This window comes from Amblyraja radiata, chromosome 11, assembly GCF_010909765.2.
Source record: "Amblyraja radiata isolate CabotCenter1 chromosome 11, sAmbRad1.1.pri, whole genome shotgun sequence".
In the NCBI taxonomy this organism is placed as follows: Eukaryota; Metazoa; Chordata; class Chondrichthyes; order Rajiformes; family Rajidae; genus Amblyraja; species Amblyraja radiata.
The window spans coordinates 50,824,255-50,842,023 of NC_045966.1; the positions used below are offsets into that span (position 1 = coordinate 50,824,255).

The following is a 17,769-nucleotide window of genomic DNA, read 5'->3' on the forward strand; positions in this document are numbered from 1 at the left end:
TGGGAACCAGGCGCGCTATCAGAGTCCACAAGGTTGTTTAGGCTCCTTCTTGGAGCAGGGACAGGTTTCCCATGGGATCGACATGCCGCAGAAAAGTGGTTCAGCTTCCCGCAGAAATTACAAGTTTTACCCTGCGCTGGGCAAACGTTGAATTGGTAGGAAGAGAAATTGCAATTTGGGCAGCGACGAGGGGTGACCTTAGCGGGCGCAGCGGCGGTGCCCTGGCTTGGCGGGCCATTGAACCGGCGGCGGCCAGCAGCACCGGTGAAGTTGATGTCCTGGGACACCGGTTGAGATACGGAGCCAACAGCAGAGGCCATGCGAGCGGCATGCATAGCTTCCCTTAGCATTAGATCAGGCTTCATCAGGAGCTCGTCACGCAGCTTAGAGTTCAGGAGACCGTTGACCAGGACATCCCTGATCATTTTGTCCGGGGTTATCGTTTCAAGGCGGCACCGCCGAGCCATATGACGCAAAGAGGCAATGAAAGCGTCAATATGCTCACCGGGAATCTGACGCCTTTGGAAGAACTTAAAGCGCTCATAATGTTATTGGTAGGGATATCGCAGAGGGCAGTGAATTTAGCCATTAGACATACCGGGTCGCGACGGTCTTCACCAGGGGCGAACTCGAACGAGGCATAGTGTTCCATGGCCTCCGGACCAGCCAGGTTGAGGAGCAGGTGAGCCTGTACAGCAGGAGTGGCATCAGGATGAGCGATTGCAATATAGTGTTCATAGTCGTGCTGGAAGACAGTCCAGCGGTGGACGATGTCCGTGTCAAAAACGAGCGTGTCGGGATGACGACACGAGTTGGACATGATAAAAAACAGGGGGGTGGGGACACAACTGGGAGAAAGCAAATAATAAAAATAAAGCCGATGAATAGGAGACGCGAGTCTACCGCTGTGACACCATGTAAAATGTGGTGGAATATTGTGACTTGCTTGTCACACAAAGTCTTTTACTAGATAACTTTATTATAAGCACTACACACACTATGCACTAGCTGTCCGTGGTCATCACTGGAGCTAGAGAGCGAGCTGGAGGTGGGGAAGCTACAATTATACAAGAGACAATGGGGAGTGGTTAGTAGTGGTGAGGTCACTATGTTAAAGGAGCATGCACTGATCTACAGGAACCAATCAAACGACCAAAGGTGGGGGGGATGAGGTAGATCAAATCATATCGACCCCACGTTGGGAGGTGGCGTCGGCACTCCCCCACTTGGAAACTGGACCAATCGGGCGTTGAGCGGGATGTCGGAGCCAGTCAATAAGCCCCATGTTGGGGGGGGGCGGCGGCGCTCAACTCTCCCGTATTCCCCCCCCCCCCCCAACCTACGATGAAAATAGTGCTATTGTGTACTGTTTTGGCGTAGTTTCGGGATCACACTCATTACGCACACAGACAAACAAACAAACAAGATGAGAGTTTTAGTAATATACCAGACCAAGTGGGACCTGTTGGAACTCACTGCAAGTAGCCCATCCCCCCGACACACTGGTCTGTGAGATGCCATTGTGACGTCATCCCTGCAACTGTCCGAAACCTCTCATAGCACAGTAATGGGCCTGACCCACTTTGGCGATTTTTCAGTGGATTGCCGGCGATTGTCAAGTTGCCGGCAGTCGCCTGAAACACCAGGAACTGGAACGGCGACTGTCAGAGTTGAACACACACACACACTCGGGGGAGGAAGGAGCATGGCTCCGGGCCCTGTCTGTTTCCGTGTCTGTGTCCAGCATGCTTTAATCGGGGACAGCAAGTTTTTCTATGTAAATGAGACACCATTGTGACGTGTCGGCGCTCACCTACCTGACATTGTAGCTCTATCATGTACTGTTTTGCCGCAATTTTAGGCCATCACCGAATCAGAGATCACAAACACGCAGACAGGCACACACACATAGTAACAAACAAGATGAGAGTTATAATAATATACTAGACCAAGCACTGACCCATTAGCTCTGCCTCCCTTAACGCAATATTCCACCACAAAAATGGCGATCCCAGCCTGGCAACCCTCCCCCAACTGCGCAGGCGCGGCTGACGGGTCGCCGTTGTGACGCCAGAGATCCCTGTTGTGACACGTGTCCCAACTGCGCAGGCGCGGCTGACGGGGCCCGCAAGTGGGAGCGCAGCGGGTCCGGGGGGGGTAGAAAGTAAATTAATGTTTTTAAAGGGAATTACTTTGTCAAATCAAACAAAACTTGCTACTGCACACCCCAGTCGAATGGTGAGTAAGGTGGACCTAAAATTGTTGCGCTATCATGTAGCGTTTTGGCTGTATTTTGGGAACATGCATATATACAAACAAATATACATACAAACAAATATACATACAAGATGAGTTTTAGTAATATATACTAGACCAAATGGGACCCGTTGTGTCCAGCTCCCCCAAAGCAATATTCCACCACTCACCGATTTCCCCAACACAACCCGTTTCCACCACTCACTCATTCCGCCAATGTAACCCGTTCCCCCAACGCAATATTCCACCACTCACCTTCTTCTTCTTGCATATGGCGTGTGCACAGCCTAAAGTTGTAGGACAACTTGTTCTATTTGATCTTATTTGATTGTGCACTCCAGGTTGATTGCATTCGTTGAAACAGGGCGGACCATGTGAAGGTTGCAATTTCCCACCCCCACCGCTCACCCATAGCCCCCAACTGTGCAGGCGCTACTCATTTCTCCTCATCCCCCATCACTCCCTCACTCTCCTCTCCCTTCTCCTCCTCCCCTTCTCCACTCACTCCCTCACCTCTCCCTCCATCTCCTTTCCCCTACCCTCAGTCACTCCCACCCACCCTCCATAACCCCTTAACCCTCCCTACCCCGACCCTTTGTGCCCCGTTCCCCAACGCAATATTCCACCACTCACCCGTTTCCCCAACGCAACCCGTTTCCACCACTCACCCATTCCTCTAACACAACTCGTTCCCCCATCGTAATATTCCACCACTCATCCATAGCCAACTGCGCAGGCATGGCTCACACATTCCCTCCCCCTTCTCATCACCATCCCTCTTCTCTCCCCTCTTCCTCCTCTACTCCCTCCCTCACCCTCCCTCTCCTTTTCCCTACCCTCAGTCACTCACTACTCCCCCCCCTCACCTCCCCCCTACCACACTCCCCCACTAAACACAATGTTTAAATAACATTTCTTCTCCTCGCCTTTTCCACTCCCTCCGTCCCTCTCCTTACAACAATGTAACACATCTCTCATTGCATTGGGTGGAACACTGTTGATTGGCAGCTTATGTAAATGAATCCCATTGTGATGTCATTGTCCGCTGGAGCACTGTTCATGGCAGCTTATGTAAATGAGACCCCATTCTGACGTCATAGCTGCATAACTGCCTGTATCTGCCAGCAACCTCCACAGCATATTGTTCTCAAAGTTTGGTTTTGTAAAGTTTTAAATGTCAATAACTTGTGAAATATAACATCAATTTGAACAAATCTTGACACAAACCACCACAGGACAATTGTGAGTAAGGCGGTGCAAAAACTTTAGCACTATCATGTACCGTTTTGGCATAGTTCCGGGGTCACTCGAACAGACACGCATGCACGCTCACAAACACACACACACACACACACACACACACACACATAGAGAAACAAACAAGATTAGTGTTTTAGAGATAGATAGATAGATAGATAGATAGATAGATAGATAGATAGATAGATAGATAGATAGATAATCAAACAGGATTTCCTTTTTATAAATTCCCACTGAAACCTCCCCATTTTATTAATTTCTGATTGTTTGTTTCAAGCAGACTCATTTTTAGTTCATTGTTTTTTCTCTCCGTTTATTGGATACTGGTGTTGAATTTGTTACCTTCCAATTTGATGTGATTGCCTTTCAGTCCCACTAATTGCAGCAATTTTTTTTACTGGTGCTAATTTCTCTGAGTGCTTCAATTGCTCTAGACCTGTAGTTTTCCGTTATTTTTGGAAGGTTTATTATGTCCACAAAGAAACAAAATGTTTGCTTAATTCCTCTGCAATTCCCTTATTTTGCGATGTAATTTCTCCCATCATAGCCAATCTTGCCAACATTTTAATCCTACTTTACCTTTCTTTTTCAATACCTTGCTCTCCCCTTTACTGAATTCTGATTTTTTAAACTCTTGCTTTTTTCTTTATCATTTATAATTTCTCTTAATAGTCAAGTCTGACACATTTGTTCTCTTTGTTTTTTTTCTGTGCATGGAACAGGATACATATTACTTATGGGCTACACATTGATCCTTTACACATTGCCCCAAGGCAGAAAATGGAGATGCAGGCAAGCAACAAGAAAACACACGTGGCTGTGGTAGCAATTCAAATTTGCTTTTCAAAGATCTGAAATTAATATTCTTATGGTTCCTTCCAATGAACTCTAACAGCTGGCAATTTACCAAATAACTTATGTGACTAATGTCCCTTTGTAAACTAAAATCAAAACCAAAAAAATGGAAGTGCAGGAAGTTTTCATCAGAGAAGACCGTATATGTGGAGGGAGAAATAGAGCTAATGTTTTAGGTCAATGATCTTTCCAGCTTTTCTTTAGTGTTACCTTTGTAATGTCCTGCCCATCTATGCAAATGACTGAGTTTCCTAAATATATCATATGGACACTTAACAGAAATCCAATGATAACACAAATGTGACTGTACTTTATGAATATTGCATAACGGTTATTCTTCTTGTAATATCATTAGGTCATTGTTGCCTGACCTGATTTCAATAGCTGTAAAGCATTTTGGCTCATGACAAGTGGTATTTAAGTGTAATACCTTTCTTGCTCTTTAGGATAGTTAAATGATTTAATAAATACATAATAAAGGAGAGGGAGGGAGTGGGAGGATTGTTGTTTAATGCTATTTAAAAACAGAGAGGAGGGGAGTAGGGAAGGGAGAGGAGGGGAGCAGGGATAGAGTGACTGAAGGTAGGGGAAAGGAGAGGTGAGGGAGGGACTGGGGGAGGGTAGAAGGAGAGGGAAAAGAAGAGGGAGGAGGTGAGGAGGGAGAGTGGGGAGGAGGGGGAATAGAGGGAGGGGAGGGGGAATAGAGGGGGGAGTAGAGGAGGTAGGGAGTGGGGAATAGAGGGAGAGGAGGGAGAGGAGGGCAGTGAGGGAGGTGAGATGGGATAGTGGGGGGGATAGGGGAGGTAAGGAGTTATGGAGGGAGGGAGTGGCTGAGGGTAGGGGAATGGAGAGGGAGAGAGAGGTGAGGGAGGGATTAGGGAGGAGAGGGGGAAAGAAGAGGGAGGGTGAAGAGAAGGGGGAGAGAGTGCAAGGGATGCCTGTGCAGTTGGGGACTATGGGTGAGTGGTGGAATATTGCGCTGAGGGACCAAGCCTCCTGTGTGACAGGGACCCAATGGGTCCCACCTCGTCTAGTTTTTTTATATAGTTATGAGAAGCAATGCTGGTGACTTAATAACTAGTTAATTAAGCACAAGGCATTGGCTGCATAACATATGGCACAGGAATGGATGGCGGCTGCATTCAAGTATAACAGTACAATCAGTATGAGGCCATTACAGTAAACATTAGCAATGAGAAAAGGAAGCACTTCTAAACACCAGCTCCAAAAGCTAACGCCACCATTAACTTGAAAAGGAAGGTGGCAAATATGGAATAATTGAAAAGTTAAAAAATTGCAGATGCTGAAAAGCTGAAATAAAAATATAAAGTGCTGGACACACTTGCAGGTCATGCAGCATCCATGAGAGAAAAATATAGATAACATTTCAATTCAATGTTCTTTCATCAAATCTGGCTTTTGCGATCTTTGATGTATTTTAGAACATAAACCTTTTTTTGAAACATCAAATGTGGTGGCGGGTAACGTGGAAATGCGAACCAGGAACACTTTGTGATGTAGTGAGTTGGTTTGTTTGGGCGGAGAGACCAAGAGCGTTGACAAATTGAATTAACCATGGATCTCAGGATGAACTCCGATCACACATGGATCCTGAATTCAGTGTTGAAAACTTAAGTGGTATCCACATGGAATAAATTGGACCTGTGTAGTGGCGCCTGCTGGTGCACACAGGTATTAAACCCGGCGTTCAGAAGCAGCGGTCACGTGACTCGGGAGGGGTAGCTAGTTTTTGCGCGGTTGTGGCCAGACGTGTTGTAAGAACCTGTGAGCTAAGAAGCTATTTGAGAATAAAATAAGTTACAAAACTTGCGACCGCCAAATTGGTGACCCCAACCTGTCTAGCCATCGTTAGACAAGCAAAAGATCATGCAGGAAGACTACGTTCCCGCAGAATCGGCCGGCACAAGGCAAGGCTCACCGGGCTTCAAACCTCCATCATTTCGGCCCGATCAACCTCAGGTGTGGTTCGCCCACGTTGAGGCACAGTTTCACCTGCACCGCCTAATAGCGGATGACACCATGTATTTCCCTGTGGTTGAAGCTCTGCCACAGGACTGTGCCTCAAGGCAGTTACTTTGCATCAGGGACCCGCCGACGATCGCCAAATATGAAGGACTGAAGGCCCTCCTGCTCCACACCTTCGCTCTCAGTCGCAGAGACAGGGCTGCAAAGATTCTACATATGGACAGCGTCGGCGATCGGCAGTCATCCACCATCATGGCAACGATGTTAGCCCTGATGGACGGGCACCGCTCATGTCTGCTTTTCGAACAGGCGTTCCTGGAGCAGATGCCCGACGAAGTTCGCCTGATGCTCGCCAGAGCTGATTTCAGCGTTCCCCAGCACCTCGAGGAGAGAGCTGACGAATTGTGGGCCCACAGACGGCGGGACGTTTGTGCCTTCACCCGCTCCCCTGTCACGGCGCGGGTGCAACCGAGACGGCATCGGGAGGAAGAGGAAGTCCAGCCCAGCGCCGAAGAAGCATCGCCGCTTCCAGTGGTCCACAGCCGATGACGTTGGTGCTACTACCATCAGCGCTACGGCACCGAAGCTCGAAGATGCTGAAGCCCCTGTTCGTTTCAGGAAAATGCCTCGGCCGATCGTCCATAGAGGCGAACGTGATCGGCCCAAACGAACGCCTCTACGACCATGATCGCCACTCCGGCCACCGTTTCCTGGTGGACTCCGGTGCCATAGCCAGCATCCTGCCGCCGAACGCCCGAGATACCCGCGTCGATAAGGTAGGACCCATCCTCTCGGCCGTCAACGGGAGCGACATTCGCACTTACGGTACGCGGACCCTGGATTTAAATTTCAACTCCCGCCCGTATAGGTGGGTTCACCGTTGCTGACATCGCCCAACCGATAATGGGGGCCGATTTCTTGCGCGCATTCTCCCTGTTAGTCGATGTGCGAGGTGGACGCATGGTTCCAGTGTCGGACCTGTGCCCTGCCAAGCTGCGTAATCCGTCCACGCCCCTACAGCAACTCGACGAAGTAGCTGAGATCCAGCAACCATTCGCAGCTCTGCTCGCCGAATTCCCCGGTTCGACAGGGCCGCGCCCCGTTATGGCGTGGTCCATCACATTCCCACCGGGGGCCCAAAGGCTCCCGCCCACGCGCGGCGCCTACCACCCGATAAACTGCGCATCGCACGAGACGAGTTACAGCTTATAGAGGACATGGGGTTTGTCCGGCGGTCAGATAGCCCTTGGGCTTCCCCGCTGCACGTGGTATCCAAAGCGTCCAGGGGTTGGAGACCTTGCAGTGATTACAGGCATCTTAACGCCGTAACCACGGCAGATCGGTACCCAGTCCCGAATATCCAGGATTTCTCGGCTCATCTGGAGGGCGCAACTTTTTTCTCGAAGGTCAAATCCAGGTCCATCCCGACGACATCCCTAAGACGGTCGCCATTACCCCTTTTGGCCTTTTCGAATGGCTAAGAATGCCTTTTGGCCTGAAGAACGCCGCTCAGGCATTCCAAAGGCTAATGGATCAGGTCGGTCGGGGATTGCTGTTCATATTCTACCTCGATGATATCCTGGTGGTCAGCAGCTCGCAGGCAGAGCACGTTAGGCACCTCCACCTGCTCTTCGAATGGCTACGCAAACACGGGTTGGTGATGAACCCTGCGAAGTGCCAGTTCGGATTGCGTTCCATTTCCATTTTGGGTCACAGCATTACCTGCCACGGCGCACAGCCGCTGCCCGAGAAGGTCGACGCTATCCGTCGCTTCCCGAGGCCTCTATCCGTCAAGGGCCTGCAAGAATTTATTTAAATGGTCAATTTCTACCAACGATTCGTCCCGTCAGCAGCCGCCATCATGCGGCCGTTGTTCCAGTGTCTGGCCGGTAAGCCTAAGGACCTGGTCTGGTCCAAGGAGTATGAGATGACTTTCGAGGGGGCTAAGACAGCGTTGGCCAACGCCACTATGCTGGTACAACGTAGGGCGTCGGCCCTAACAGCCCTCACCCTGGACGGGTCTGACGTCGCGGTAGGTGCTGTCCTCGAACAACGAGTAGGTAGCTGCTGGGTGCTGCTGGCATTTTTCAGCAGGCAGCTGCGGGCCCCCGAGGTTACGTACAGCGCTGTCGATCGGGAGCTCCTCGTGCTTTACCTAGCGATCCACCATTTCCGTTATTTCCTGGAGGGGCGCACGTTCACTGCATTCACGGACCATAAGCCATTCACCTTCGCTTTAACCAAGGTGTTCAATCCCTGGTCCGTCAAGCAACAGAGACACCTCGCCTACATATCCGAATTCACATCTGACATTCGACATGTGGCGGGGAAGCTGAACGTAGTGGCTGACGCGCTGTCCCGTCCGGCAGCCCCCGAGGTTTCCGCTTTAAGCCTAGGTGTGGATTATGCGGAGCTGGCCGCTGCCCAGCAGGCTGATGTCGGCATGGAGGTTTACCGCAATGCTGTCGGGCCTTAAATTGGCTGAGGTGCCCTGCGGCGCCGCCGGCGTGTGGGTCCTTTGCGATGTGTCGAAGGGCAAAACCCGCCCCATTGTCCCGATTACCTGGAGGCGTCGGATTTTTGACACCATCCACAGCCTAGCTCACCCGTCCATTCATGCCACCTCTGTCCTGGTCACGGCCAAGTACGTCTGGCATGGGTTACGGAAGCAGGTTGCAGCATGGGCCTGTTCTTGTATCCGCTGTCAGACTTCCAAGGTGCAGAGGCATGTGCGCCCGCCCGTGCAGGATTTCGCTGTTCCAGACGGCAAGTTCCTGCACATTCATGTCGACCTGGTAGGTCCCTTGCCGTGTTCGCGCAGGGCCACTCACTTACTCACTATCGTGGACAGGTTCACCAGGTGGGCGGAGGCAAAACCGTTAACTGATACCTCCGCTGAGGCTTTTGCGCGGGCTATTGTCTTACATTGGATCGCTCGTTTCGGGTCCCTTCAGATATTACTACCGATCGAGGGGCCCAGTTGACGTCCTCCCTGTGGGGTGGTATGGCGCAGCTGTATGGTGCGAAGCTGCACCAGACCACCGCGTATCATCCAGAATCAAACGGTTTGGTTGAGCGTTTCCACAGACACGGCGTTGAAAGCTCAGCTCACCGGCCCCAATTGGGTTAACCAGTTGCCTTGGGTTCTCCTAGGCATCAGAACCACGCCTAAGGACATAAACCCCTCCTCGGCCAAGCTGGTTTACGGCTTGGTTTTGCGGGTACCTGGGGATTTTTTGCCCGTCCCCCGGGATCAGGTCCCGGCTTCGGTGGTGTTAGCTGACGTTCGCGAACGGGCGCGCACTTTGGTCCCGGTTCCCACTTCCCGACACGGGTCGTCCGCGGTGCATGTGCCTACTCTGTTACGGGATTGTGCTTATGTTTTCCTTCGCAGGGATGCTCACCGCTCGCCATTACAGCGGGTGTACGAAGGTCAGTCGTACAGGGTGCCGAGGACTGGTACCTCGACGTTCACGTTGGACATGGGTGGCAAGGAGTTTGTCTCCGTCAGCCGTCTTAAGCCAGCATACGTTGACGAGGATAGCCTGGTGGCAGTGGCCACTCCACGGCGTAGAGGACGTACGCCGGCCGTTTTGCCACCCTCTGCACCTGTTACCCCCTGTTATGTTTCACCGGTCCCCTGTTACGCCCGTCCCTCATTCGCGTTTGTCGCGCCCATCCGGTTCTGTTTTGCCAGCCCCTACTGTTACGCTCACCCCGCGACCTCGGACTACGCGTTCCGGTCGAACCGTCCGGTTACCCATGCATTTCCGTACCGCGGATTCTGGGGGGGGGGGGGGGGCATGTAGCGGCACTTGCTGGGGCACGCAGGTATCGAACCCGGCGTTCGGAAGCCGCGGTCACGTGACTCCGGAGGGGCTGCTAGTTTTTGTGCGGTTTCATTTTCGCTCGGCAGTTGAGTGCTGACCACCGTTGTGGCCAGACGTGTTGTAAGAACCTGTGAGCTAAGAAGCTATTTTGAGAATAAAATAAGTTACAAAACTTAGTTGTCGTTCTTGCGACCGCCAAACCTGCACAATTTATTCCACATGGTACAGCATGGAAACACCGACCTTTGATTACCAGTTCCATGTTATCCAACTTTCTCATCCACTGCCTATACAATAGGGGTTATTTTTTTATTTTTTTAAACAGAAGCAAATTAACCTACAAACTGTACACTATACATCTTTGGGATGTGGGAGGAAACTGGAGCACCCGGCAGATCCCCACTTGGTCACAGGGAGAACGTGCAAACGCCACAAAGGCAGCGTCTCTGGCGCAGTGAGGCAGCAGATCCACCAGCTGCCCCAATGTGACACGTAAGGAAATTTGTTCAGGAATGTGATGTGGTTTTGGCAGTGATCAACTGCTTGGCTATAAAGGAAAAGCAACATATGTCATGTCATGTAAAATGCAAAAGGTGAGCAATGTAAGAGGCAGAAACTTCATTGGAGAGAGAAGCAAAGCCTCATCAAAGTGGGTGCTCCTAAAAGAGAAATGTAGGTATGTTGCAAAACCTACCTTCAGCGGCGCTGCAGATCTGTCGCTGCCCGTGTGCGCGATTTTGGCGCCTTTGAGAGGGGGGCGGGTTTAAAACGCGATTTTCTCTCAGCTATTCAAATCGAGGTTGTTCAGCCTACTTAGTTGCTGACGAAAAATCGCTGCGAGGTTCGTTCGCTGCAGCTATTTTTAAACTTAATTGGTTAATTTAATTGTTATAGTAGGTTAAAAATGATCCTCTAAACCCACGACCGCCGACAACGGGACGGATCTCATGCAGGGGACAACGGAAGGTAGGTTGTTTATTTTTACGTTAAAAAGCGCTTCTTAAAATTCCTTTATACAAAATGTTATGTTGCGAGTAGCTAATTTGGGGGCCCATTAAATCCCACAGTATTTTTCTGGGCATATGGGGTACAAATCCACCGCAATGGGAACATTCCAAACCAGCGCGTTCCACAGAGTTCCACAGGATCCCACTCGAAAGCTGATTTAAATGGTCATTAATTTACAGCAATTGAACACTAAATTCCTTCCATTTGGCCTATAAATTAATGTAAATGAGATTTAAAAATCATGTTTTATTGTGAATTCTTTGTGAATGTTATTTGGACACTTAGGCTATTTAAAAATGTTATTCTTTTCTTAAGAAATGGATAGATGTTTAGATCTAGTAATTGAAGTTTGGAATTAGCTACAATTGGGTAACTAACTAATTATATGCTTTAATTTCAGGTCATCCAAGTAAGATTGTTTAATATTTGTTTCAGAATGCTTCAATCTATAATAACTGAAAATTTATTTTAGTTCTCTTAATTTTTAATAAAATTATGGCCATTTCACTGTCCTCGATCACAGCTTTTGTGTTAAGTCAATGGAAAATCAATAGGGAACAAGATGCTAATTTCCGAGTATGAAAATGGCCATAACTTTTTTAATACTGAAGATATGAAAGTGAATTAGGTGTCAAATTAAACTTATTTTTGCGGTTTTTCTGATGGGATAAATTGCAGACTTGAATTTTAAAATCTCAACATTTTGTAACATTGCTAAGAAATGGGAGCCAATTGAACCATAATTGCCAGATGCTAGAAATCTAAAAGGAAGCGATGAAAATACTAAGCGGGTCGCACAGGATCTGTGGAGAAGAAACCATTTCAAATCAAGGATCCTTCTTCTGAAAATTGAATATCTACATCAATTAGCATACAGTTACTAAAAAAAAGTTACCTTCAGAACAGACTTAAAGTAGAAACAGCTATGACTTTCACCCAGACACGGCAAGACTTGCTGAACATTGAGGGGATGTTTAAAATAATTTAGCAGTGACGTTAAGCAGCATTTATGACATAACTAACCCCCCTCCCACTGATCACCTTGAGGTGAATAAAAAAAACATGGCAATCTTCTCCAGAAAGGGGGTTCACAACTGCCTCGTTTCTAGTTTATTGTTGTCATAAGTTGTAGAAGTCACATTTACTCAATACTGTGATTTTGTAATCCACATATACACAATCCTAATTGGGGAGCGGGGAGCGCTGAGCCAGCCAACCCGCCCTTCGCCGGCCTCGCCCAACGCCCGCCCCCACGGGGTCTCCCGCCTCACCATCGCTCCTGGAGTCTCGCCGGCCAACCTAACCTGCTAGCCCGCAGAGCCCGCCCCCTTCCCCCCTTCCCGTTGGCTTACCTTTGCGAGACCTCGGGTCGCCGCGGCCGCCGATTGACCGCCGCCGCTGTCAATCACCCGGCGTGCAGCCATCAAGTTAGCGTGTTAACCGCCGGCGCTGTGAATCGCCCGGCCTTTCGCCATTAAGTTAGCGTTAACCCTGCCGGCTCTCTTCGCGGCGCGGGGGGGTCCTTTTTTGTTGTTGAAAATACATATCTTAAACGGTGAAATAAAACTCTTCCCACTCCCCCCCCACCGGCGCTGACAGGGTGACGCAGCCCTCAGTGCTCGCTGGAACTATCGGAGCAGCCAGACCCCTCTGCCGGATTCCTGCGGTGAGTGAGTGCTGGAGACGCCAGGGGAGTGAGGGGAAGGCCGGGCATGGGCTGCAGGAAAGGCCGGGGATCCGAGTGGGCGGCCAGGCCTTGCCGAAGGCCGGGGACGGGCCCGGGCTGCCATGTTAACCACAGGCCGGCCCCTCCGTCTGGCATTCGCCGCTGCTCCCTCGGGGCGGGGGGGTGCGCGGTTTTTTCGCGGCATCCCGCCTCCGGTCGGTTTCTCCCTCTCTCCCTTCCTCGCCGTGTCTGCGAACTCGGGGTCTGGGTGGGTTGAGGGCAGGTTGTTCAGGCCTTTTGTTCCTGTCGGGGCATCGGGTTGGAACCGCTTGAGGAGCGGGTGGGGAGTTGAAAGTGAGAGGGTGGTCACCCCGGGTCTTTCTTCATCACTCCCTCCCTCCACACTCCCCATCTCCGGGGTGGGGTGTGGGGGTTGTGTCGGGCCCGGCGCTGGATCGATGTGAACAGCCAGAGCCGGCGATATCCCACGTTCCCCTCCCACCTCCCCGGGTCTCCATGTTTTGCGGCCTTGCTGCCGCTCCACGTGTTCGCCTCGGCCGCAGATGCTGTCTTTCGCCCGCCCAACTGATCCCTCGGCTGGAATCCACAACCCTCTGTTCCTCATGTGGCAGGGTGGATGGAGGGCGGGGGTGGGGAGGGCAGGCACCACACCACACATAAGCCTGTCCCCACCCCAACCCCTTTTCTGTGAATTGATTCCCGGTCAATGGTAAACATTTCAGCTCTTTTAGAGAAGGTACTTTTGGATTTGAACGTCCCTTTTAAAACGTAATTGGGAATGGATCCAACACACTGTTATCAGTTAAATTAGCAAGAGAGAACAATGCCTGGTCCTCTATATCATTTCGCAATTAAGTACGAAATCGAAGGCCCTATTGTTTGACGTGCCGCCTTTGATAAAGTAGTCAAACAGCCCTTTTAATCTTCTCTTTCTTCCGCCTCTTTGTAAATAAATTATTGGGTTGAAATTTTTTGGTTCTTGCAGTTCTGTGTGACACGGTAAACAAAAAAAATTTGAAATGGGCTTTCGCAGTTTCTGCGCCGTTTGCTGAGTTACCCAGAATGAAACTAGAAAGACCTGCTCCAATCTGTCATGGTCATTTGGTGAGTGGGGAAACAAAAGGGAACCGGCATGCAATAGAACTGTTGGATTTGGCTAGTGAGCTTTAGATCTAAACATATTACTGCACAATTCCCGCTACTGAAAGACGACAGAAAAAGCACAACAGGTTTTTGATAATCTTGTTGAGTCGGTTTAATTGCTTCCATTTCACTTTCTTGTTTTTGAGTGATGGGTCTCGAAGGATGTTGCTCGTACGTGATATGGGTAGCTATTTTTAAAAAGTATAAAGCATAAATAGTGCAAAGCATTTTTACTGAGCTATTCTAGTACAACATTTCTAAACAAATAGACAGAATAACTTTACAAGAATGTCAGTGAAAATCAAAAGGTAACCTTAAACTAACTAATTTTAAGTACAGGTATCATGAAAAGCATATTGTAGAGATAATTATATCACAAACAAAACAGGAATGGAAAAATTGGTGTGCCTTCAAATAAAAGCACTCTGGATACCTTATTGGCATTCCCTTTCCCAAAACTTGGAAAATTATGTGGGCACACAACCGAAAAAGGGCCCCCACCGAACACATCATGTGCCCATACCCTCCACAGATGCTGCCTGACCCACTCCGTTCTTCCAGTACTTTGTATTTTGCTCAAAATTATGTGGGCTGTAGCTCTGCTTTGTGCCCGAAAACTTCCAATCCTGTCTTCCACAGTTTGTCATGCTCAACACTGCATTAATCACTGCATGGGTGTATTATGAGAATGTGATACCCAAGGCAACTTTTGGAATTTGTAATATTGTCAAGCTTGTTGTTTTCAACTTCAACTTGCTTAAAAATTGATGCGGTGTTGGTAACTGCTGCATGTATGTGCCGAACACAACTGATTTTACAGATCTTAATTCAAAAACAGTTGGGCTGATACATCTTTAACACAGACATGTCCTAGAAATGTACGTAAAACATACAAAGTGCTGGAGTAACTCATTGGGTCACGCAGCATCTGTGAAGGACATGGATGGGCGACATTTTGTATCGAGACTCTTCAGAATTAAAATTTAACTGTTTATATAGAAATTGCAGCACAGAAACAGCAGTTTGAGCCACTGATTCAAGCAGTGTTTATGCTTGGGCTTCCATGGACCCTTTATGTGACCATAGAAGGAGCCATCCATTCTAGTATTTTCTTATCGAGACTTCCCGCTAGGACACCTGTGGTAATTGTGTCAGCTATTAAGTGTGATGCTCTCTGGATAACAAAGTTACTTCAGAATTCCCAGTTGGATTTATTTGTCTCTAACTTTTTGGTTTGGATTCACGAGCAAATGCTAAATAAATTAAACAGTAATGGGTACTACACGACTCAAGAGTGTTTAACTGGTAGACACAAAATGCTGGAGTAACTGAGTGGGTCAGGTAACATCTCTGGAGAGAATGAATAGGTGGCGTTTTGCGTTGAGACCCTTCTTCAGCCTGAGAGTTGGGGGAGGGAAACTAGAGATATGGAAGGGTGCATTCTTGCAAGACTGGAATATGTACTGGGTCTGGAACAACAACAAATCTTTCTTGCTGCAGCTTTACAGTCCTGTGGGTGAAATTATTTTTTGCATGCATTTGATAATGTTTTGTTATAATTTTATATTACAATCTTGTTTTTCCTGACATCACGATAAAATATGGAATTGGGTGTAGAGCTCCAATTAACTTCTCAGATGTTCCTTCACTGTTGAATCAATCTGTTTTTCATTCTTGGGTAAATATCACTCTAAGTTTCAAGTTATTGGTCAACATTGGTTAGTGCCGAGGATAGACACAAAATGCTGAAGTAACTGCGGGACAGGCAACATCTCTGGAGAGAAGGAATGCGTGATGTTTTGGGTCGATACCCTTCTTCAGACTTCCTAAACATTGGTTAGTATTTGGCTTGAGATTTCCCTTGAGCTTTAATGCTCTCCCATCAGTATCCATGAACTCAAGTTGGAAGAAGTGAGCACGTAATGGTCACCAGCAAATTGTGATTTTTAAAAAAACTTGTAATGAGAGCTGCTCGAGCTGGAACATTTGGTGTGTTGGGCAGCACCAGTTTGGAATTTGCACACTTGCTCATGCATCTTTCTTGGAACTATGTTTTACATTTCCAATTTATTGGTGAAGTATGCTTTTGTCTCCAACCTCCAAATTTGGTTGGGCACTTTGGTATTTGTAATATATATTTTGTTATTATTTATTTTCTGGATTTTTGCAGAAACTTTCGGTTGACCAAAGAGATGGTGATGGAGAAGCCAAGTCCCCTGCTTGTCGGGCGGGAATTTGTGAGACAGTATTACACACTGCTGAACCAGGCCCCTGACTATTTACATAGGTAAGCTGGATTTCTTTGATTCAATCATGTGTTTTTAATGTGAATGAATTGAGTGTCTTTTCAATTGAGTTAAATGATGACAGAACTTTGACTCGGTCTAAATGAGAAACACTTCTTTAATCTGTTCTTGCAAGTTGCTTGTTATTTCTTGACACATCACCATGTGTCAGTTAGCTGGTTGATGGCTAATATTTAAAACATTGTTATGTTTATGTTTACCATGGCAACTGTATTCTGAAACTTAGACATGAACTGCAATATCTTTTTAGTGTCTGAACCTTTAGTTAATACTGACGTTGCTCTTCATTTGCCACTTCTATTTTACTAGTTACTTGGGTTTTTGGTATAATAACTTAAAAGATTTAATGAGAATAATTACAGGTTTAAATTGCGATTAAGTTTATAAAGTTAAACATTTCAAAGGCCCTGGAATGTATTACAATGTTTAATACATTTTGTTTGCCATTATGAATTGTATAATGCACTTTTTTTTTTTTTACAAGAACCAGAGAAATGTCATGAGGTTTAACATACTCCATGTTAAACCATTGCAGTATCTGTTCTTCCACTGCAGAAAAGTGAATCGAAATCTGTCTCTTGTAGCTAGTAGTTCTTTCCTTGAAATGTTTTCGTGTTATTAATGCTGTTGCATGCAATATCCTTTCATTTTGTTGTAAAACACAAGACAAAATGTTAATTTAAAAGCAACGCACATGCTTATAATTGTCAATTTCTCATTATTGTGCTATATATTAAATACATCTGTGATATTTGCCAAACAACATTCATCTGTTCACAATGACATGTATTTTCTCTTTTACCTACATTGGTGGCATATACTACTTAAAAATGTTTTGTGTTGTAGGTTTTATGGAAAGAATTCTTCATATGTTCACGGTGGTTTGACTTCAAATGGAGATCCAGCAGAAGCGGTGTATGGACAAGCGGTAATTAATCCTGGCTAGTGAATGTACAAATGTATAAAATTGCAAACAGAAGCATCTGTTTATTCCAAGCATATGAGATTTGCAGCTGTTTGCTGCAATTCTGGATTAAAACCAGAATGCTTTCAGCATTGGTTGAAATTCAGAGGGCGACTGCAATTTAAGCTCTGGCACATGAAATAAGACTCTTGTTATTGTGACACTTAGGACTCAATGTTATAAAAACCCTTAGCAGACAGCAATCTCCCTACCCTATCACAGGGTAACTTAATGTCAATAGTTGATGCTTTCATATTCTGTTACCTAATAATCCAACTGCTAACATGAGCTAGTCTGAATTTTCTTAATCTTCCTTTAGTTAACAACTTTAACTATTCCTGTAATATAAATGCTGCTAGAGGTTTAAACAGTTATGTTTTCTTTCGTGAGGAACCGCTGTAGTGGATTTTTATGTCAGTTTTTTATGTAGTTGTGTGTGATAGAATTGGAGGGGCAAGAGGTGGAGGTGTTGCATTG

The 17,769-nt window shown here is 47.4% G+C and overlaps 1 protein-coding gene and 1 long non-coding RNA gene across 2 annotated transcripts in view; one reads left to right on the top strand and one right to left on the bottom strand.

Annotated features, from left to right (window-relative positions):
- LOC116978629 overlaps positions 1 to 12,253 on the bottom strand; it is a 34,646-nt gene extending 22,393 nt beyond the window's left edge. The window contains exon 1 of the long non-coding RNA XR_004413484.1: positions 12,088 to 12,253. This is a non-coding gene — a long non-coding RNA (uncharacterized LOC116978629). The remainder of the gene's footprint in view (positions 1 to 12,087) is intronic.
- A 342-nt stretch (positions 12,254 to 12,595) lies between these two features.
- g3bp1 (G3BP stress granule assembly factor 1) overlaps positions 12,596 to 17,769 on the top strand; it is a 36,977-nt gene continuing 31,803 nt past the window's right edge. Inside the window, exons 1-3 of the mRNA XM_033029915.1 lie at positions 12,596 to 12,858; positions 16,193 to 16,309; positions 17,175 to 17,256. Of these exons, the coding sequence (XP_032885806.1) occupies positions 16,215 to 16,309; positions 17,175 to 17,256 (177 nt within the window). The 5' untranslated portion in view covers positions 12,596 to 12,858; positions 16,193 to 16,214. The remainder of the gene's footprint in view (positions 12,859 to 16,192; positions 16,310 to 17,174; positions 17,257 to 17,769) is intronic.